At 38.4% G+C, this 21,243-nt stretch overlaps 1 protein-coding gene and 1 long non-coding RNA gene across 8 annotated transcripts in view; one reads left to right on the top strand and one right to left on the bottom strand.

Moving 5' to 3' along the window:
• LOC138745651 (uncharacterized) overlaps positions 1 to 19,390 on the bottom strand; it is a 58,711-nt gene extending 39,321 nt beyond the window's left edge. The window contains exon 1 of the long non-coding RNA XR_011346390.1: positions 18,534 to 19,390. This is a non-coding gene — a long non-coding RNA (uncharacterized lncRNA). The remainder of the gene's footprint in view (positions 1 to 18,533) is intronic.
• Positions 1 to 21,243, top strand: part of elp4 (elongator acetyltransferase complex subunit 4) — a 261,465-nt gene that overhangs the window by 153,842 nt on the left and 86,380 nt on the right. Inside the window, exon 10 of one of the 7 annotated variants that reach the window (XM_069902827.1) lies at positions 15,589 to 15,680. The exons of the other annotated variants lie outside the window; for them this stretch is intronic. Coding sequence (XP_069758928.1) covers positions 15,589 to 15,680 — 92 coding nt within the window. The remainder of the gene's footprint in view (positions 1 to 15,588; positions 15,681 to 21,243) is intronic. 7 annotated transcript variants of the gene reach the window in all.

The raw sequence follows: 21,243 nt of genomic DNA, 5'->3' as shown, positions 1-21,243 counted from the left end.
TTCAAGGTTTAAACATTGGTTATATATCTTTAGCCCCTTTCACACTATCCTAGTAGGGTGTATCATTCCCAGGGTCATCTAACTCCTGCATGCCGATTAGCTCAGTGTAAAGGGACATGGACTATCCAGGGACTAAGTAGTGACGCATTGATGACGTTTTTGCATGAGTGCAGGAACCTGAAGGAAACAAAAGATTAAAAAGAAGGTATAAACTTTGTATTCTATTTATTAAATCCTGATCAATGTATTAGGATCTTGAATTTAAACAAAATTAATCATGCCTAATTATAACATAATTAAGCATTATGTATAGCACAGTATGAGCCATTCAGCCCCTGTTGTTGTGCTGACTGATATAAACCTTTCTTCTTTCTTTGGCTTGGCTTCGCGGACGAAGATTTATGGAGGGGGTAAAAGTCCACGTCAGCTACAGGCTCGATTGTGGCTGACAAGTCCGATGTGGGACAGGCAGACACGGTTGTAGCGGTTGCAGGGGAAAATTGGTTGGTTGGGGTTGGGTGTTGGGTTTTTCCTCCTTTGTCTTTTGTCAGTGAGGTGGGCTCTGCGGTCTTCTTCAAAGGAGGTTGCTGCCCGCCGAACTGTGAGGCGCCAAGATGCACGGTTTGAGGCGATATCAGCCCACTGGCGGTGGTCAATGTGGCAGGCACCAAGAGATTTCTTTAGGCAGTCCTTGTACCTTTCCTTTGGTGCACCTCTGTCACGGTGGCCAGTGGAGAGCTCGCCATATAACACAATCTTGGGAAGGCGATGGTCCTCCATTCTGGAGACGTGACCCACCCAGCGCAGCTGGATCTTCAGCAGTGTGGACTCGATGCTGTCGGCCTCTGTCATCTCGAGTACTTAGGGATGAAGTCGCTCCAATGAATTTTGACGATGGAGCGGAGACAACGCCGGTGGAAGCGTTCTAGGAGCCTTGGGTGATGCCGGTAGAGGACCCATGATTCGGAGCCGAACAGGAGTGTGGGTATGACAACGGCTCTGTATACGCTAATCTTTGTGAGGTTTTTCAGTTGGTTGTTTATAAACCTTTATAATTTTATGAAAGACAAGGGGCAAGTGGTAGTGGAAATAGCGCACAAATAGACTTTCCCACGGTCTTTATAAATTGTGTGCTATTTACGCGGATGCGTCACTCCTATGTTACTGGTAGAGGATAGGAGGCCTTCTCCTCAGGATGCCTGGTGGTGAGTGTGAAAGGATGCAGAGAACCGGTTATCAGTAGTCCAGTGTGAATGGCAAAAATGGCTTCTTTAACTGGTTCATTGAACGACCAATTTACAGATTAGCCAGTATAAAAAGGGCTTTTGCCTTCTCTGTACTCTGTGGGACCTGCTGAGTTTCTCCAGCAGATTGTGTATTAACTACAATCACAGCGTCTGCAGACTTGCTTGTTTCACTTCATTTGAATGGGGTAGCCTAAGTATGGGTAAATGACTTTCCACCTTCTCTGATGTCTGGGGCTCTCTGGTAACAAAGCTTAAACAAATTATGACAAAAGAAATTATAAGTAAGTGTTGGTGAGAAATATCCTTTGCTGTTTAAGTGTAAGAGAGATTATTTCAGCTCCCAGGAGCCAGAACACTGTTGAATTGACATCAACTCAGTTGACAAGAAGCCACTCAGAGGTTGAACCAATCTCCTGACACTGCTCCTTGCATAACAATAGAGATAATTATAATGGTATTTACAGTATCCAAAAGCCATTTGTGACTTGGATTTCCTTTGTGAATCTTGCAGCTTTTCTTCCAAATAAAATTGCTTGCATACTGCACACAATTCATGACGATAACCATTCTTTGCCAGGCTGTGCTGATAGCTGGTATGAATAACACAGCCAAGTTTCCTTTAAGATAGCTGCCAACTAAGGAAGACTTTGTAACAGGAGCTATTGACACCAGCAAAGCACTTTACCCAATATAAAGACAGCTAAATGTTTTGGAATTTTAATGTAATATTGTAATATTGCCAAATTTGTCATATCCAAGTGTAATAAATTCTGAAAGGATTTCACTAGACATAGAATATTCAGGTTCAATTTTTTCATAATCATACCTTTGTTGCAGTATTTTATGATAATCCAGGAAGGTAAAAATTCTCACACACAATTTGCAACAAGTTTTAAGTAAGCTTCGTCAAGTGATTAGACACTTTCAAGCTGAGAAAGCACCAGTCTGTAAAAGCAGAGGTTCTTTGCCCTTATGTGGCTAGCTCTGAGGCGCTGATTCCAACCCTTCTCGGGAAAGGATCATTGGCGGAGCGCTGTGCTCCGCCACCTGACCTGAATGCACAGCCGTTGCAAGTGGCTGGTTAGGGGCAGGCTGATGATGCTGTCATCTCCCTACCCACTCCTCTCTCCTCAAAACAAGGCCGCAGGGGGGAGCCAGCAGTAGCCGGCAGGGGGCAGCCGGTGCGGGCTGTGTCAGCCTCACCGGGCTGCTTTGGCCTTCAGGGCCACTCTCTGCGGCTCAAGATGCGGCAAAGCAATAGCTGTCTTCCCTACCCATAATCCCCCATGCAGCTGGAACTGTTCTGGGAACCACAGAGCAGCTCCAGCTGCGTGGGGATGATGAGTAGGGAAAACAGCCATTGCTCTGCTGCATATTTATGACAGGCTACGCCTCCATTGGCTCCGGAGGGTGCTACGAGGCGCTTCTCGATATGAATGGGACTCTGGAGCAGCCTTAAGACTTACCTTAAAAGGTTTTCGATCTGCTCTTGTAGCCGAGGCCTGACATGAAATGGCCTACTGAGAAGTCAATTGGCATATTGACCTTCATTGGAAGATGGGCTGGAGTCTAGAAATAGGACATTTCTAAATTGTATGGTGTTCTGGAGAGACCACAATTTTGGTCCTCTTAATTAAGAAAGGATATTGCAGCATTGGAGGCAGTATGAAATAGATTCACTAAGATAATTCCTCGAAGGAGTCACGTGATGGAGTAGTGGCCAGTCAGGGAATTCTAGCCCTCTCCTGAAAAGTTAAAAAAAAACGTACAAAACACAAAGGTACAAGATTAAAATTTACAACAAAGTATAAATAAAGGTGAGTAGAAAATGGCAGCAAAGAGAGAAAAGTCGAAAACAACGGGAAGAAGAGAAGAAGAAAGAATGTCGGAAGAAGAAGGTGAAGGCCTTACCTGTCCGAGGAGGCCCGCTGCGGAGAGAGAAGCCCGCTCCCTCAGGTCAGTGGAGGTCCCGGGCTTGGGACTACAAAAATGGTTCACAGAGCCGAGTAAAAGTGTGCAACCGCGATGCGCATGAAAAAAAAACACACTGACGGGAGAGGGGAACAGCTGCGGAGTCGATCTCCACAGCTGAGAGAGACACCTGCAACACAGCAGCAGGTGCAGAACACGGAAAATAACGACAACAAGAAAGAAGAGGGTAAAAAGAAAACAAGGAAACAACAGATGGTCAACCCAGAGGAAGAAGAAGAAGAAGAACAGAAAGAAATGGAAGAAGAAGAGAAAGGCAAGACAATGGATATATCTTTTTTTAAAGAATATATGGAATCAGTGAAAGAATGGCAATTACAAGAATTTAATGAGATAAAAAGAAGAATTAAGAATGCAGAAGAAAAAATGAATAAAATAGAAATGGTCATATCAGAGATAGGAAAAGAGTGGAAAATATGGAAGAATGAGAAATAATTGTAGAAATGGAAGTAGAGGACTTAAAAGAGAAATTAGAAGAATCTAATAAAAAAGATAAAGAGGCACATGAGCTGTTAGCTCAGAAGATAGATATAATAGAAAACTATAATAGAAGAAATAATATAAAGATAGTGGGCCTTAAGGAAGATGAAGAAGGCAAGAATATGAGAGAATTTATAAAACATTGGATCCCCAGGGTCCTAGGAAGACCAGAATTACAGGAAGAAATGGAAATAGAGAGGGCACATAGAACATTAGCCCCAAAACCACAACCGCAGCAAAAACCAAGATCCATTTTAGTAAAATTCTTAAGATATACAACAAGAAAAAATATATTGGAGAAAGCAATGAAGAAAATAAGAGAAGACAAAAAGCCACTGGAATATAAAGGTCAAAAATGTTTTTTCTATCCAGACATAAGTTTTGAACTCCTGAAGAAGAGGAAGGAGTTCAATACAGCAAAAACGATCTTATGGAAAAAAGGATATAAATTTATGTTAAAGTACCCAGCGGTACTTAAAATAGTTATTCCAGGGCAACAAAACAGACTATTCTCGGATCCAGAGGAAGCAAGAAAATTTGCAAAACAACTACAAAACAAGCAGAGAGATGAAGACATGTAATGAGAGTAAAAATGACCACGAACTATATGTATGTGTGTATATGGGTATATGTGTGTGTGTGTGTGTGTGTGTGTGTATATATATAGATGTGTATGTATGTCTGTGTATACATGAATGTATCCGTATTTAGAGGAAAATATATAGAGTATAGATAAGAATTAATAAGGGAGGGAAAGGGAATAGAGGGAATAAGGAGGGAATTAAAAGAGTGACCTTTGTTACATATGAAAATTGAAATCTTTTTCGGGGGGGACTGGGTGGGGAGTAGTTACAGTCACTGCAAAATCAGTTGACGTTTGCAAGTGAATTCACAAATCCAAATGGAGAGGGGAGATGTGGTTGCCCGACAAGGGATAAAGGGCAACTCAGGAGGGGGAGGGGAGAATGGGGTTAAAGAAGTTTTAAATAGGAGAATAAGGAAAATGTTTGATGTTTTAGAAATGTTGTCTTATAAAGTGTTCAAAACAAGAAAGCAGAAATGGATAAGAAGGAAAGGTGATGATGGAGAAACGGAAAGGGAAGATAAACAAAGTATGAAATGGCTACGCAGAACTGTATGACTTTAAATATTAATGGAATACATAACCAAATCAAAAGGAAGAAACTGCTAAATTTACTGAAAAAAGAAAAAATTGATATAGCATTTGTGCAAGAAACACATTTAACTGAATTGGAGCACAAGAAATTAAAGAGAGATTGGGTAGGACATGTAACAGCAGCGTCGTATAATTCAAAAGCAAGAGGAGTAGCTATATTAATTAGTAAAAATGTGCCAATTAAAATAGAAGAGGAAATAATAGATCCAGCAGGGAGATATGTAATGATAAAATTTCAGATATATTCGGAGTTTTGGAATCTACTCAATGTATATTCACCTAACGAAGAAGATCAAAAGTTTATGCAAGATATTTTTTTGAAGATAGCAGATACGCAAGGGAACATATTAATAGGAGGGGATTTCAAACTTAATTTGGATTCAAATATGGACAAAACTGGGAAAAAAATTAACAGAAAGAACAAGTAACCAAATTTATAATTAAATCGATGGAAGAAATGCAACTTTTGGATATATGGAGGAAACAACACCCAAAGGAAAAGGAATATTCATATTATTCGGGTAGACATAAAACATACTCAAGAATAGACCTATATTTGTTATCAGCTCGTATGCAAGATAGAGTAAGAAAAATAGAATATAAAGCTAGAATATTATCGTACCATTCACCCTTGATATTGACAATAGAGTTAGAGGATATCCCTCCAAGAATGTATAGATGGAGATTAAACTCCATGCTACTTAAAAGGCAGGATTTTAGAGAATTCATTGAAAGACAAATTAAAATGTATTTTGAAATAAATACAGAATCAGTGAAAGATAAGTTTATACTATGGGATGCAATGAAAGCGTTCATTAGAGGGCAAATAATAATTTAAGTCACCAAGATGAAGAAGGACTATAATCAGGAAACAGAACAGTTAGAAAGGGAAATAGTAAATATAGAAAAAGAATTAGCAATGAAGGAAGATACAACTAAAAGAAGAGAATTGGCAGATAAAAAAATAAAATATGAAACACTACAAACATATAAGGTGGAGAAGAACATAATGAAGACAAAACAGAAATATTATGAACTAGGGGAAAAAACGCACAAAATTCTAGCATGGCAGCTTAAGACAGAACAAACTAAGAAAATGGTATTGGCATCAAGGAAAAAAGACAAACAAATCACATATAATCCAACGGAGATCAATGAAAACTTTAGAGAATTCTATGAACAATTATACCAAACTGAAAACGAAGGGAAAGAAGGCAAAATAGATGAATTTTTAACTAAAATTGAACTACCAAAATTACAAATAGAGGAACAAAATAAATTAACAGAACCATTTAAAATGGTAGAAATACAAGAGATAATAAAAAAATTACCAAATAATAAAACACCAGGAGAGGATGGATTCCCAATAGAATTCTATAAAACATTTAAAGATTTATTAATTCCTCCCCTCCTGGAAGTAATCAACCAGAATGATAAAACACAAAGCTTACCAGATTCATGTAAAACAGCAATAATTACAGTAATACTAAAGCAAGGGAAAGATCCACTCGCACCAGCGTCATATAGACCAATATCATTACTTAACACAAATTATAAGATAATAGCTAAACTATTAGCAAACAGATTAGCAGAGTATGTACCTAAAATGGTAAATCTAGACCAAACTGGATTTATTAAAAAAAGACGCACAACAGACAATATTTGTAAATTTATTAACTTAATTCATGCAGTAGAAGGGAGTAAAGTGCCAACAGTAGCAGTTGCTTTAGACGCAGAGAAGGCCTTTGACAGAGTAGAATGGAATTATTTATTCAAAGTATTGCAAAAATTCAGTTTACCAGAGAAATATATTAATTGGATTTCTCTTTGGCTTGGCTTCGCGGACGAAGATTTATGGAGGGGGTAAAAAGTCCACGTCAGCTGCAGGCTCGTTTGTGGCTGACAAGTCCGATGCGGGACAGGCAGACACGATTGCAGCGGTTGCAGGGGAAAATTGGTTGGTTGGGGTTGGGTGTTGGGTTTTTCCTCCTTTGCCTTTTGTCAGTGAGGTGGGCTCTGCGGTCTTCTTCAAAGGAGGTTGCTGCCCGCCAAACTGTGAGGCGCCAAGATGCACGGTTTGAGGCGTTATCAGCCCACTGGCGGTGGTCAATGTGGCAGGCACCAAGAGATTTCTTTAGGCAGTCCTTGTACCTTTTCTTTGGTGCACCTCTGTCACGGTGGCCAGTGGAGAGCTCGCCATATAACACGATCTTGCGAAGGCGATGGTCCTCCATTCTGGAGAGATTAAAGCATTATATAAGGGGCCATTGGTGAAAGTGACAGTAAATGGATATATATCAAAGCAATTTAACTTAAGCAGGTCAACAAGGCAGGGATGCCCACTATCACCCTTATTGTTCGCGTTAGCTATAGAACCACTAGCAGAATTGATAAGAACAGAAAATAATATAAAAGGGATAAAAATAAAAGACAAGGAATATAAAATCAGTTTATTTGCGGATGATGTTATAGTATACTTAACAGAACCAGAACTATCAATAAAAGAATTATATAAGAAATTGAAGGAATATGGAGAAGTGTCAGGTTACAAGATTAATGTAAATAAAAGTGAAGCAATGCCAATGAATAATGCGAATTTCTCAAAATTTAAGAAGGAATCACCATTCAGATGGCAAATGCAAGCAATAAGATACCTAGGTATACAAATAAATAAAAATCTCGGCCATCTATATAAACTCAATTATTATCCACTAATGAAAAAATTACAGGGCGATTTAGAGCATTGGAAAGATTTACCATTAACACTAATAGGAAGGATAAACTGTATTAAAATGAACATTTTCCCAAGGATATTATACCTATTTCAGGCATTGCCAAAACACTTGACAGAGAAATTCTTCAAGGAGTTAAAGAAAATAATAAAGAAATTTTTATGGAAAGGGGGTAAACCGAGGATAGCACTAGATAAATGGTATAAACAAGGAGGCTTACAACTGCCAAACTTTAAAAATTATTATAGAGCCGCACAATTAAGATACCTATCAGATTTTTACCAAACAAGGGAAAAGCCAGATTGGACTAGATTAGAACTAGATAAAATAGGGGAAAAGATACCTGAACACATATTATATAAATGGGTTGAAAAATTGGTACATCGTAGGAGTTCTCCAGTATTACATCATCTACTCAATATTTGGAAGAAGATTCATGTAGAAAGGAATAAAACAAATTACCAATTACCGAAACTAATATTGACGCAATATCAGTTACTCCCTTTTACAATAGATAACCTTTCCTTTAGAGAATGGGAGAAAAAAGGGATCAAAAGAATAGAAAATTGTTTTTCAGGAAATAGATTATTATCCTTTGAACAAATGAAAGATAAATACAATATAACTCAAGATACAGTGCTGGCATATTACCAATTGAGATCCTATTTGAAGGACAAATTAGGAAGCAGTCTGAGGTTACCAGAGGGAAGTAACTTTGAATATGTGATTACAGATACAATGATAATCAAAAGATTTATAACAAATATGTATATTAAACTGCAAGAAAAGGAGAATGAGAATGAGAATGAGGAAACAAATGGTAAAACTAAACAAAAATGGGAACAAGATTTAAATATAAAGATAAAAAAGGAAACATGGGAGAAGTTATGTTCTGGAACGATGAGAAATACAATAAATACGAGGTTACGTATGAAACAAAATAACTGGATACACAGGCTATACATTACACCTCAAAAGTTAAATAAATGGGACCCAACAGTATCTGACAGATGTTTTCGTTGTAAAAGAGAAATGGGAACAACAATTCATGCAATCTGGACATGTGAGAAAGTAGAAAAATTTTGGGAAGATCTAAACCAGATATTAAATAAAATTACAGAAAACAATATTCCAAAAAAAACAGAAATCTTCCTCCTAAGTAACATAAAAAACAAAGAATTTGGAATTGATTTGGATGGTGCACAAAAAAGATTTGTTAAGATAGCTCTATCCGTAGCAAAAAAATATATTATGTCAACCTGGAAATTGGAAGATAATTTGAAAATACAACAATGGTATATAGAAATGAATAAATGTATTCCATTAGAAAAAATAACATATAGTTTAAGAAATAATATTGAAATATTTGAACAAATATGGGAGCCTTACATGAAACACAATAGAGAAAACCTACTGGGGACATTCATTACCTAAATTAACGAAAGGAGAAAGAAATGAAAAGAATTGACTCAGTGGAATTTCTTGTTTATTTTTATTGAATGACAACATTGTTTGACTGGTTTAATGTATCTTAGATCTTGTACTTTAAATGGATGGGGGGGTAGGGAGGGTGGGATGGGAGGAGGGAGGGGGGGAGAAAATGACACTGTATATATTTGAAAAGGAAAATGTATGTATCATGGTCAATGTGGTTTATGGTGTGAAAAATTTTTTAAAAATTTTTTAAAACTAAGATAATTCCTCGGAGAACAGGGTGCATTTTCACAAGTGATTACTGAAATTAGATCTATATTCAGTGGAATTTAGAAAATATGGGGTGACTGTGTTGAGACGTGTAAGAAGGTATAACAGAATAAATGTTCTCACAAGTGAGAGATGCTGGGAGAAAATTGCAAGATTAGGCATCAAAAAAAGTTGTAAATCATTTAGCCACACAGGTTCATTGTACAGTTGGTGTAGTCAGTCTAGTTGTTACAGTGTGGTTGTGGTTGATGAAGTCCCCTGATCACACCAACAGTTTTAAATTATCTTTCTAGGTTTAGTTTAGCTACCTATGTTTAGATAGGCTGGTGGGTCATTGTGCTGCAAATGCACTGCCTTTGGGAATACACTGCTTGTGGCAGAGGTTTGCCAAAAGTCAACAACTCTTCACAAGTATTTGGAACATGTGGACTGTCTGATAGTCTTCTCCAGCAATGGATCTTCCAGAACAATGTTTTATGAATGTAGAATAGCTTGAAAATAACAAACTTTTTAAAAAAAATTTAGAATTAGATACCAGTATAAATAATATTTAAATTTCAATGCCTTAATTTAACTAAACATTGATCACCAAAAAGTAATACAGAGTGGAAACAGCCCCTTCAGCACAACTTGCCCACACCAACCAAAAGGCTCCACCCATACTAGCTCCACTTGCCTGTGTTTGGCCCAAATCCCTCAAAATGTATCCTATCCATCTGTTCAAAATGTCAACTTGTTCCATACCCCACCACACTCTTTGTAAAAAAATAAGTTACCCCTATTAAGTCTCTTTTTCACTTCACCATAAACCTATGTCCTGTGGTTACTGTTTCCATACACTGCAGAAAAGGTTCTATCCATTCACCTGATCTCATCCTCTCATGATTTTGTACACCTCTACAAGATCACCCCCTCATCCTTTTGCGCTCCAAGGAATAAAGTTCAACCCTGCTCAACCTCTCCTTCAGCTCTTGCTTTAGTAAAATTTCAGTCTCTCACTTGGCATTCTTTTGCAGTTTTTGCCTGACGTCTTGTTGATTTTGGTTTTTACCACAATTCAAGAAGGATTGCTCAGCATTTGAACAGTTAGATCAATGTACATTGCACATAGGCAAGCAATGAAGCCAGGAAATGCTTTAAAATAAATCAACAGATCAGCCAGCATCTGTGGAAAGTTCATGTTTCAAGTTGACAACCTTTAATCAGAACATTCTAATCAAAGGTTTTCAATTTCAGTTTTCCAGATGCTGCCTGGCATGCTGTTTTATTTCCAATTATTAGCATCTTGAGATTTTTATTTGTTGAATTGCAGAAGCCCATACTTTGCAGAATTAAAATTGGTGACCATTAATGTGGTGGGAAGAAATGTCTTAACGGTTCAAATCGTGCATTTTGAGTAGTGATTGCTGGGAGAAGATAGCACAAGACTCTGTGGTGGGACACCATACACAATGTTGCAAAAGAAAGGATCATTTCAATCTTAAATGTTTCATTAGTTTATCAATCATTATTGGAAACACTCAGACTTTTTAATTAATTTTTCTCCCTTTTTTTAATTTTGCTTCCCATGACGTATTTAAACCTGGGCAGCAAGCACTGTGTTGAACATGAGGTGTAACAGGTCTTACTAATTCAGATTGGTAGTTTATGTCATATTTGAGCACATTCTAGGAAGAAGATTAATTTGTCTTGGGGCAATGACAGAAAAGGGATATCAGATTATCAGCTTAGATCTATAGTTTTCAACCACAACTCCTCCACGATACTACAACAGCACATGTGACATCCTGTTCAAAACATTTTTTAATGGATATATACAAACCGTGCTACCTAATTCATTGAAAAATTCTTGTGTGACTGCAGACAAATTGTGTGAGAGCCACTTATCTACTCAACTGCCTAACCCCAACAAAATAATTAACATGCACTTATCCATATTATTTAAGCATTGAGGAACAATTTTTCTTTTTCTTCCCTACCCAAACAGTCTATTTCCTCTTCCATTCTCCCACCTCATTTCCAAGCAGTTTAAGCCTTTTTTTGAACCATATCAATCAAAACACATACAAACATTTCCCTCTTAAATATACACAGTGGCATTTTCTCCACTTTTTCTCCCCGCCCCCTTCCCACCCCCCTCCAAACCCATTTAACGTTCAACATATACAATACAATAAAACCATTAAACAATGTCATCACACAATGAAAATAAACAAGAAAATTGTGTCATTTACTTTTACACACTGGATCAAGTCATTTTGTCTTCTTCTCATTTTATCATTTTAGGGGTGGAGGTCCAAGGCAAGCCCTCTCTGTTGTGTTCCATGTACGGTTCCCAAATTTATTCAAATAATGTGACTTTATTTTTTAAATTATATATTTATTTTTCCCAGTGGAATACATTTATTCATTTCTATGTACCATTGCTGTACTCACAGGCTCTCTTCTAATTTCCAAGTTGACATTATACATTTTTTTGCTACAGACAAGGCTATCATAATAAATCTTTTTTGCGCTTCATTCAGTATGAGGCCTAATTCTTTACTTCTTTTATTACTTAGAAGAAAGATCTCTGGATTTTTTGGTATGTTGCTTTTTGTGATTTTATTTAATACCTAATTTAGATCTTCCCAAAACTTTTTCACTTTCTCACATGCCTAAATTGCATGTACTGTTGTTCCCGTTTCCTTCTTACAGCGTAATCATCTATCTGCTAATGTTGGATCCCATTTTTTTAACTTTTGGGGCGTGATATATAGCCTGTGTAACCAATTATATTGTATCATGCGTAACCTTGTGTTTATTATATTCTTCATAGTTCCAGAGCGTAACTTTTCCCATATTTCATTTTTTATCTTTATGTTTAAATCTTTTTCCCACTTTTGTTTGGATTTATAGCTTATTTCATCATTTTCCTTCTCTTGCAGCTGATGTACATGTTCGTTATAAATCTTTATTATCATTGTTTCTGTAATCACATATTCAAAGCTGCTTCCTTCTGGTAATCTCAGTCTGCTTCCCAATTTGTCCTTTAAGTAGGCTTTCAGTTGATGGTATGCAAACATTGTACCATGAGTTATTCCATATTTGTACTTCATTTGTTCAAATGTTAATAAATTATTTCCCAAAAAACAATTTTCTATTCTTTTGATTCCTTTTCTCTCCAATTCTCTAAAGGAAAGTTTATCTATTGTGAAAGGGGTTAGTTGATTTTCCGTCAATAATAATTTTGGTAGTTGGTAATTTGTTTTTTTTTCCTTTCAAAGTGAATCTTCTTCCATTTATTGAGTAAATGATGCAGTACTGGTGAACTTTTATATTGCACCAGCTTTTCATCCCACTTATAAAGTATATGTTCTCTATTTTATCTAGCTCTATCTTAGTCCAATCTGGTTTTTGCCTTGTCTGATAAAAACCTTAATTATGCTGCTCTATAATAATTTTTAAAGTTTGGTAACTGCAAACCACCTTGTTTGTACCATTCAGTTAATTTATCTAACACTATCCTCGGTTTCCCCCCTTTCCATAAAAATTTCCTTATTTTTCTCTTTAGTTCATTGAAGAATTTCTCTTAAGGGAATTGGTAACGATTGAAATATGTACTTTATCCTTGGGAAGACATTAATTTTAATGCAATTTACCTCCCTATCAATGTTAGTGGCAATTCTTTCCAATGTTCTAAGTCTTCCTGTAATTTCTTCATTAATGGCTGATAATTTAATTTGTATAGGTGGCTTAAATTATTATCTAATCTAATACCTAGGTATCGGATTGCTTGTGTTTGCCATTTAAATGGTGATTCTTTTTTAAATTCTGTATGATCCGCATTACTCAATAGCATCGCTTCACTTTTATTTGTGTTGATCTTGTACCCTGATATTTCCCCATATTCCTTCAATTTCTTATGTAGTTCTTTTATTGATATTTCTGGTTCTGTTAAGTATACTATGATGTCATCTGCAAATAAACTGATTTTATACTCCTCCTTTATTTTTATCCCTTTTATTTTCTGTTCTTATCAGTTCTGCCAATGGTTCTATTGCTAAAGCGAACAGTGAGGGAGATAGTGGATATCCCTGCCTAGTTGACCTACTTAATTTGAATTGGTTCGATTCATATCCATTTACTGTCACCTTCGCCAATGGTCCATTATATAATCCTTTAATCCAATTAATATATTTTTCTGGTAGGTTAAACTTTGTGATACTTTGAATAAATAATTCCATTTTACCCTGTCAAAGGCTTTTTCTGCGTCTAAAGCAACAGCCACTGTTGGTATCTTATTTCCTTGAACTGCATGAATTAAATTAATGAACTAACAGACATTATCCGCTGTTCGTCTTTTCTTAATAAATCCAATTTGATCTTGTGTTACTATTTTTGGTACAAAGTTGGCCAATCTGTTTGCTAAATAATTTTGCTATTATCTTATAATCTGAATTAAGTAGAGATATTGGTCTATATGATGCTGGTGTTAGTGGATCCTTCCCCGTCTTTGGTATTACTGTAATTAGTGCTGACTTACATGAATCTGGCAAGTTTTGTGTTTCTTCTATCTGGTTCATTACTTCCAGGAGAGGAGGAATTAATAACTCTTTAAATGTTTTATAGAATTCTATTGGGAATCCATCCTCTCCAGGCGTTTTATTGTACGGCAGTTTTTTAATATATCCTGTATTTCCTCTATTTCAAATGGTTTTATCAGCTTGTTTTGCTCCTCTTGCAATTTCGGCAGTTCAATTTTAGCTAAAATCTCATCTATTTTGTCTTCTTTCCCCTCATTCTCAGTTTGGTATAATTGTTCATAAAATTCCTTAAAGTTCTCATTAATCTCCATTGGATTATATGTAATTTGTTTGTCCTTTTTCCTTGATGCCAATACATTTCTTTTAGCTTGTTCTTTTTTGTGCGCTTTTTCTCCTAGCTCATACTACTTTTGCTTTATTTTCATTATGTTCTTCTCCACCTTATACTTTTGCAATTTTTGTTGTTTATTTTTTTGTCCGCCAATTCTTTTCTTTCTGTTATATCTTCCCTTGTTGCTAGTTCTTTTTCTGTACTTACTATCTCCCTTTACAACTGTTCTATTTCCCGATTGTAGTCCTTTTTCATCTTAGTTACATAACTTATTATCTGCCCTCTAATGAAGGCTTTCATTGCATTCCATAATATAAATTTGTCTTTCACTGATTCTGTATTTATTTCAAAGTACATTTTAATTTGGCGTTCAATAAATTCTCTAAATTCTTGTCTTTTAAGTAGCATGGAGTTTAATCTCCATCTATATGTTCTTGGTGGGATGTCCTCCAGTTCTATTGCTAATAACAGTGGTAAGTGATCAGATAGCAATCTAGCTTTATATTCAGTTTTTCTAACTCTCCCTTGAATATGGGCTGACAACAAAAACATATCAATCATTGAGTATGTTTTATGCCTACTCGAATAATATGAGTATTCCTTCTCCCTTGGGTGCTGCCTCCTCCATATATCCATAATTTTCATTTCCTGCATTGAATTAACCAAAAATTTGGCCACTTTATTCTTTTTGCTAGTCTTTTGTCCAGTTGTATCCAACTTTGGGTCCAAATTAAGGTTAAAATCCCCTCCTATCAATATATTCCCCTGCGTATCTACAATCTTCAAAAAAATATCTTGCATAAACTTTTGATCCTCTTCATTAGGTGCATATATATTGATCAAATTCCAGAATTCTGAAAATATCTGACACCTTATCATTACATACCTCCCTGCTGGATCTATCATTTCCTCCTCTATTTTGATTGGTACATTTTTATTGATTAATATAGCTACACCTCTGGCTTTTGAATTAAATTATGCCGCCGCTACGTGCCCTACTCAGTCTCTCCTTAATTTATTATGTTCCACTTTAGTTAGATGCGTTTCCTGCACAAATGCTATGTCAATTTTTTCTTTTTTCAGGAAATTTGATAGCCTTTTTTGTTTAATTTGGTTATGTATTCCATTAATATTTATAGTCATATAGTTCAACATGGCCATCTCATATTCTGTTTATACCTCATTTCTGCCTCATCACCACCACCTTCCCTCTTTTCCCCATTTTCATCTCTCAGTTTTCCCTTTTGAACTCAATGTATGACAATGCTTCTAAAACATAAAATACTTCAACAATTCCCACATCTAAAATTCCTTTAATCCCCGAAGTGCCCCCCCCCCCCCTCTGAGTTGTCCCTTGTCCCTTGCCGGTCAACCACACATCCCCTCTCCATTTGGGTTGCAGTCCAGCGGTCGGGAGGTCGCGGCTCTGCGGGGTCGTCACCAACCTTGGGGAGCAAGCTCTTCTCCACGACGGCTCCCTGTTTCTTCATGCAGGTAAGGCCTTCTCCTTTCTCTTCCGGCATCTTTTCTTCTTTTTTTCCTGTTGTTTTTGCTTTTTCCTTCTTGGGTGCCATTTTCTTTCTTTTCTCCACAACTTTATCTTTTATTTGTTGTGTTTTGTGTTTCTTGAACTTTGTGTTTTCTTCACTTTATTTCTTATTTTCTGGAGAGAGCTGGTATTCTCCTACCGTCCACTACTCCATCACGTGACTCCTCAGTTTAAGCCTTTTTAAAAACTGAAATTTTATTAACTATATAAAAAGGCCAAGAATTTGTGTCAATGGCAAGCTACATAAGGTCACCACTGCTCTCTAAATTCAGTTACCTTATTCATCTTCCACATCAAGAACCTATGAAGCCATTTAGATCCCTGATAACAAAATAACTTGAATCCCATTATGTGAGGGAAGAGGGATGGTGCAGAATATGTTGCACCCATTCAACAGCTATAAACACTTGGAAAGATGACCAGATGCACTTCCATTTTAGCTAGCTATAAAATTTTTGAATAAGAACATTAGAAATAGATACAGGTATAGACCATTACGTTGACCTCCCATTCATTAATCCTGTTTATATTGTGTTTCAATACCATTTCCATGCTCTATCCCAAAATTCCCTGATTATTTTAACATCCGGAAATCTGTCAATCTTGGTTTTGAATGAATTCAGTGTCAGAGCCACCACAGCCCTCTGAAGGAGACACTTCCAAAGATTCACCATTTTCTCCATGATGACCCCAGCCCACCTCACTGACAAAAGGCAAAGGAGGAAAAGCCCAACACCCAACCCCAACCAACCAATTTTCCCCTGCAACCGCTGCAACCGTGTCTGCCTGTCCCGCATCGGACTTGTCAGCCACAAACGAGCCTGGAGCTGACGTGGACATTTACCCCCTCCATAAATCTTCGTCCGCGAAGCCAAGCCAAAAAGAAGAATTTCTTTCGTATCAATCATAAATGGCATACTCCTCATTCTGACACTTTATCCAGTTCATAACTTCCGAACTGTGGGAAATGGCCTATGAAATGTCCATTTGTACCATGTAAAAATTTTGTGTTTCTTTGAGTTCTGTTATCAATCTCCTAAAGTCTAGAGAATACAAGTCTTCGCAATCCATCATCCCCAGAACCAGTCTAGTGAATCTTAACTGAACTTTTTCTCTGCCAAGTGAGAATAAGGAAATACTACTTCAGATGAGATATCACCATACATGTCCAATAATTCTTGAATTCAAATCCTCTTGTAATAAAGGCAGAATTGTTATTTGTTATTTACTCTTTCCAGAAACATTTCCAAAAAAAATCTAAAACTATTAATTAGACTAAACTTCAAAAAAATTTGAGAGGAACAGAATGAAGCAAACTACTCAAGGCAAGAAACGACATAAGGTGGAACTCTGAAATGAAAAACAAAATAACTCTAAATACTCAGCAGTGGCAGCCATCATCATTGTAGAAAAAACCTAAAACATTACAGCCCACAATGTTGTGCCAACCCATACATTCCTTCCAAAAAAACACTAAACCCTCCCTACCTCATAACCCTCCATTTTTCTTTCATTCATGTCCCTGGCTAAGAGTCTCTTAAATACCCTGATTGTTCTAGCCTCCACCATCACCCCTGGCAATGCATTCCAGGCACCCACAACTCTGTGTAAAAAAAACACTTATTGCCTAAACTTCCCTCCCTTTATTCTGCATGGATGAACAATTAACATTTTCATGTCTATTATAAAAGTAAGAAAACCCATCACATATAAACACTCAAATTTAACTCTCAAAAACTAAAAGTACTGAATTTACAGCCTTTAATTATTCACCGTTGGAAGCAATGGGAGAAAATTCCAGGTGATTTATGCAGATTCACCACTACAATGGAAATTCTATGCAAATTTTGTGGTCATACACTGGAACACAGTCAACAAAACACTGGTAAATGGCTGTCAGCAAGTTTGTAGCTTGTTTGTTTTCTCACCTATTTGTGAAAATTCCACACATGGTGGCATTTCTCCACAAAATTCAAGCCCATAAAAATCCTTTTATTATTATAAAAATAACTACATTCTGAATTAATTATCTGAGAAAGTGATGATCCACAAGTACAAATATAATTTTTAGAGCCATAGATGATTTTCATTTTCTTGTAAAGTAAAACCAATTTATACACATCTCCAGTTCATTATTATCATTAAGTCTTGTTAGGAGAAAATTGCTGATTTAATTGGATCTGGCATGTGTAATATTATAAATAGACAGCTACTATTAAGTGCATGTTGAGAAGTATTCGACCCTGAAAAGCCCGTAATTGTTGCATAAAGCGGTATACACTGCAATTTTTTTACTTTTCTTATTTTGTATTGGTGAGTTTTTTTGCAAAGCTACATCTCCAAGCACAGCATTATTATCACTCCTATGAATCTGTTGTGTTAGATGATTAGGGAAATAAATTAAGATGTCTAATTGGTAGTAAAGACAGTTATTGCTAATTTTCCCAAAGGAATCTTTCACAAATAACATTGCAAAAATAATTATGCATTTATGATATTAAAAGGGAAATTATCAATGAACTCATGCTTCATCTTTGCAACAAACTCAATCAATACCACAATTAAGGATAAATTATCTTTAGTGAAACATAAAAGTCTGCAGATACCATGATTGACGTAAAAACACAGAAATGCTGGAGGAACTCAGCAGGAAGTGAAGATATATAACTGACATTTCAGGCCTGAGCCCTTCTTCAAGGTATGAGTAAAAAGCAGGCCAGCTATTTTTTTAATTGTAAATATTGTGTCCTCAGAGGAGAGTTAAACCAATATATTCCCATTTTCTATTTCAAACCTACCTTCATCTTTCAGAACCTAAATTCCTTATTATTAGACTGGTTGATGTGCTGTGTAGAGAACGAAAGAAAAACCACACAGAAGCTGTGAGTGAGCTGAGCCAACTAACTGACTTTACTGGAACTCTCCAAGAGCTTATCAGCACAACCCCCATGATCCTTTGGGCCTCCACCCCCAGGACCATTGTGACGTCAGCCCAATGCAAGCCTGCACCTCCATGACCCAGTTCACTTGTGGATCAGTGCAGCCCACTACATGACCCCCCCCCCCCCCAGAAGTTCTGAGTCAACAGTTCGTACATTCGGGAGACCAACTTCTCCTTTGCAGGGCTAGAACAGTTACTGGTTGGTTGAGATCAAGGTGTGCCAGTTTAAGATGGTCAGTCATGAACGTTTCCTGCCCACCTCCAATGTCCAAAAGGCACATAGTCCCATTGTGTCGTAACACCTTGTATGGGCCCTCATATGGTGCTTAAGGGGTGTCCAATGCACGCCTCTCCTTATGAAGACATATTCACAGTCTTCGAGATCCTTCAGGATGTAGGATGGAGCTGGACTGTGCTGTGAGGTTGGAATAGGGGCCAGGGTGCCTACCTTCTCACAAAGACGCATTAGCAGCTGTATGTGTTTCCTCCTGGCTGCGATTCGCTGGCACAAACTCTCCCAGGACTGTCAGCGAGGCCCCATAGATGAGCTTAGCAGAGGACATGACTAAATCCTCCTTCAGCGCTATGCAGATGCCAAGGAGCACCCAAGGCAGCTCGTCCACCCAATCCGGGCCTCAGAGCTGTGCCATGAAGGCCGTCTTCAAATGCCAAAAGAACCTTTCCACCAGGCCGTTAGACTTGTAGATGATAGGCCATGGTGTGATGTAACTGGGTTCCCTAGGAGCTGTGTCAGTGTTGCTCACAGGCTGGATGTGAACTGTGCCCTCTGTTTGACACAGTACCTCGAGGGGTTACAGACTCTGGGGAAGCAGAGGACTGATGCAGGACACTAGAGGGGACGACCCTATGGGAAAACGACCATGGCGGCAGACAAGTAAGGGGCTCTGCCACTGAAGAACATGGGCTCCATTGGCAACTTGAAGCAAGGAACCCATGTAGGCTGCAGGCTGGTGCAACTGCAGCCAAAGGACTCACACCAGACTCTGGACTGCTGCAGACCACCAGTTTCTGCAGCATGTTCTAGATCAGTGGTTCTCAACCCTTTTTCTTTCCACTCATATACCACCTTAAGTAAGCCCATTCCACTTGGCTTTTTCCTGGACCTCAGATCTGAGCAGTCACCTTCCTCCACCACCCTTAACAACTTGTCCTCACCCTTAACAATTTTTCCTTTAACTCATCCATTACCTCCAAATTAAAGGGGTACCCATGGGTATCCGCATAGGTCCCAGCTACGCCTGCCTGTTTGTGGAGCAAAACATGTTCCAAGCCTACACAGGTAAGGACCCCCCTCCAACTCTTCCTCCAGACCATCGACGACTACATCTGGGCAGCCTCATGTACCCGCGATGAGCTCGTCAATTTCATCAATTTCGTGGCCAATTTCCACCTTGACCTCAAACTCACGTGGTCCATCTCTGATCACACTCTCCCTTTTCTGGATCTCTCTGTCTCCATCTCAGGAGACAGTCTCTCCACTGGCATTTATTACAAACCCTCTAGATCCCACAATTACCTGGACTACACACATCCTCACACCCTGTCCCCTGCAAGGACTCCATCCCCTTCTTTAAATTTCTCCATCTCCGCCACATTTGCTCCCAAGATAAGGTCTTCCAGTCCAGAGTCTTCTTCCACAAACATGGCTTCCCCTCCACCACTATTAACCGGCCCACACCCACATCTCCTCCATTCCATGCTCATCTGCCCTAGCCCCCCTGCCCCCAGAAACAATAAACACAGTATTCCCCTCGTCCTCGCCGACCACCCCACCAGTCTCCACATCCAACACATTATCCGCCGGAATTTCCAGCACTTACTACAGGACCCCACCACCAGACACATTTTTCCTTCTCCTCCCCTCTCAGACTTCTGTAGGGACCGCTCCCTCCATGACTCCCTTGTGTACTCTTCCCTCCCCACCCATCGTCCCTCTGGCACCTTCCACTGTGGTTGTAGGAGGTGTAATACCTGTACCCACATCTCCTCTCTCACCACAGTCCAAGATCCCAAACAGACCTTTCAGGTGAAGCAACACTTCACCTGTACCTCCAAAGAACTAATTTACTGCATCCAGTGCACCCTCTGTGGCCTTCTCTACATTGGAGAGACTGGTCGCAGATTAGGAGATCGCTTCTCCCAGCACTTCCTCTCCATCCGAAACAAAAGCGACCTCCCTGTAGCCAACCTTTTCAATTCTGAGTCACACTCTCAAGCTCACCTCTGTGCATGGCCTTTCACATTTCCCCACTCTGACCACCCACAGATTGGAGGAACAACACCTCATTTTTTGTCTGGGCACTCGCCAACCCCAGGGTGTGAACATTGAGTTCACTGCATTCCACTAATCAGCTTGCTTTTTTCCCCCTTCCCAACCCCCCTTTTACTAGTTATTCCAGTTCCTACTTCCTTTCTCTCTCCACCTAGCCTACACTCCTCCTTTCCCCCTGCGGTGTTTTCCCCCTCCCCCTCCACCTATCATCTCCCACCTTCACCACCCCCTCCCCCCTTCCCCCTTTTTGTTCAGACATCTCCCACGCCTTGAT

This window comes from Narcine bancroftii, chromosome 1 (assembly GCF_036971445.1).
Source record: "Narcine bancroftii isolate sNarBan1 chromosome 1, sNarBan1.hap1, whole genome shotgun sequence".
NCBI classification, from domain to species: Eukaryota; Metazoa; Chordata; class Chondrichthyes; order Torpediniformes; family Narcinidae; genus Narcine; species Narcine bancroftii.
The sequence above is the reverse complement of the archived record's forward strand: the minus strand, read 5'-3'. Positions and strand labels throughout refer to the sequence as shown.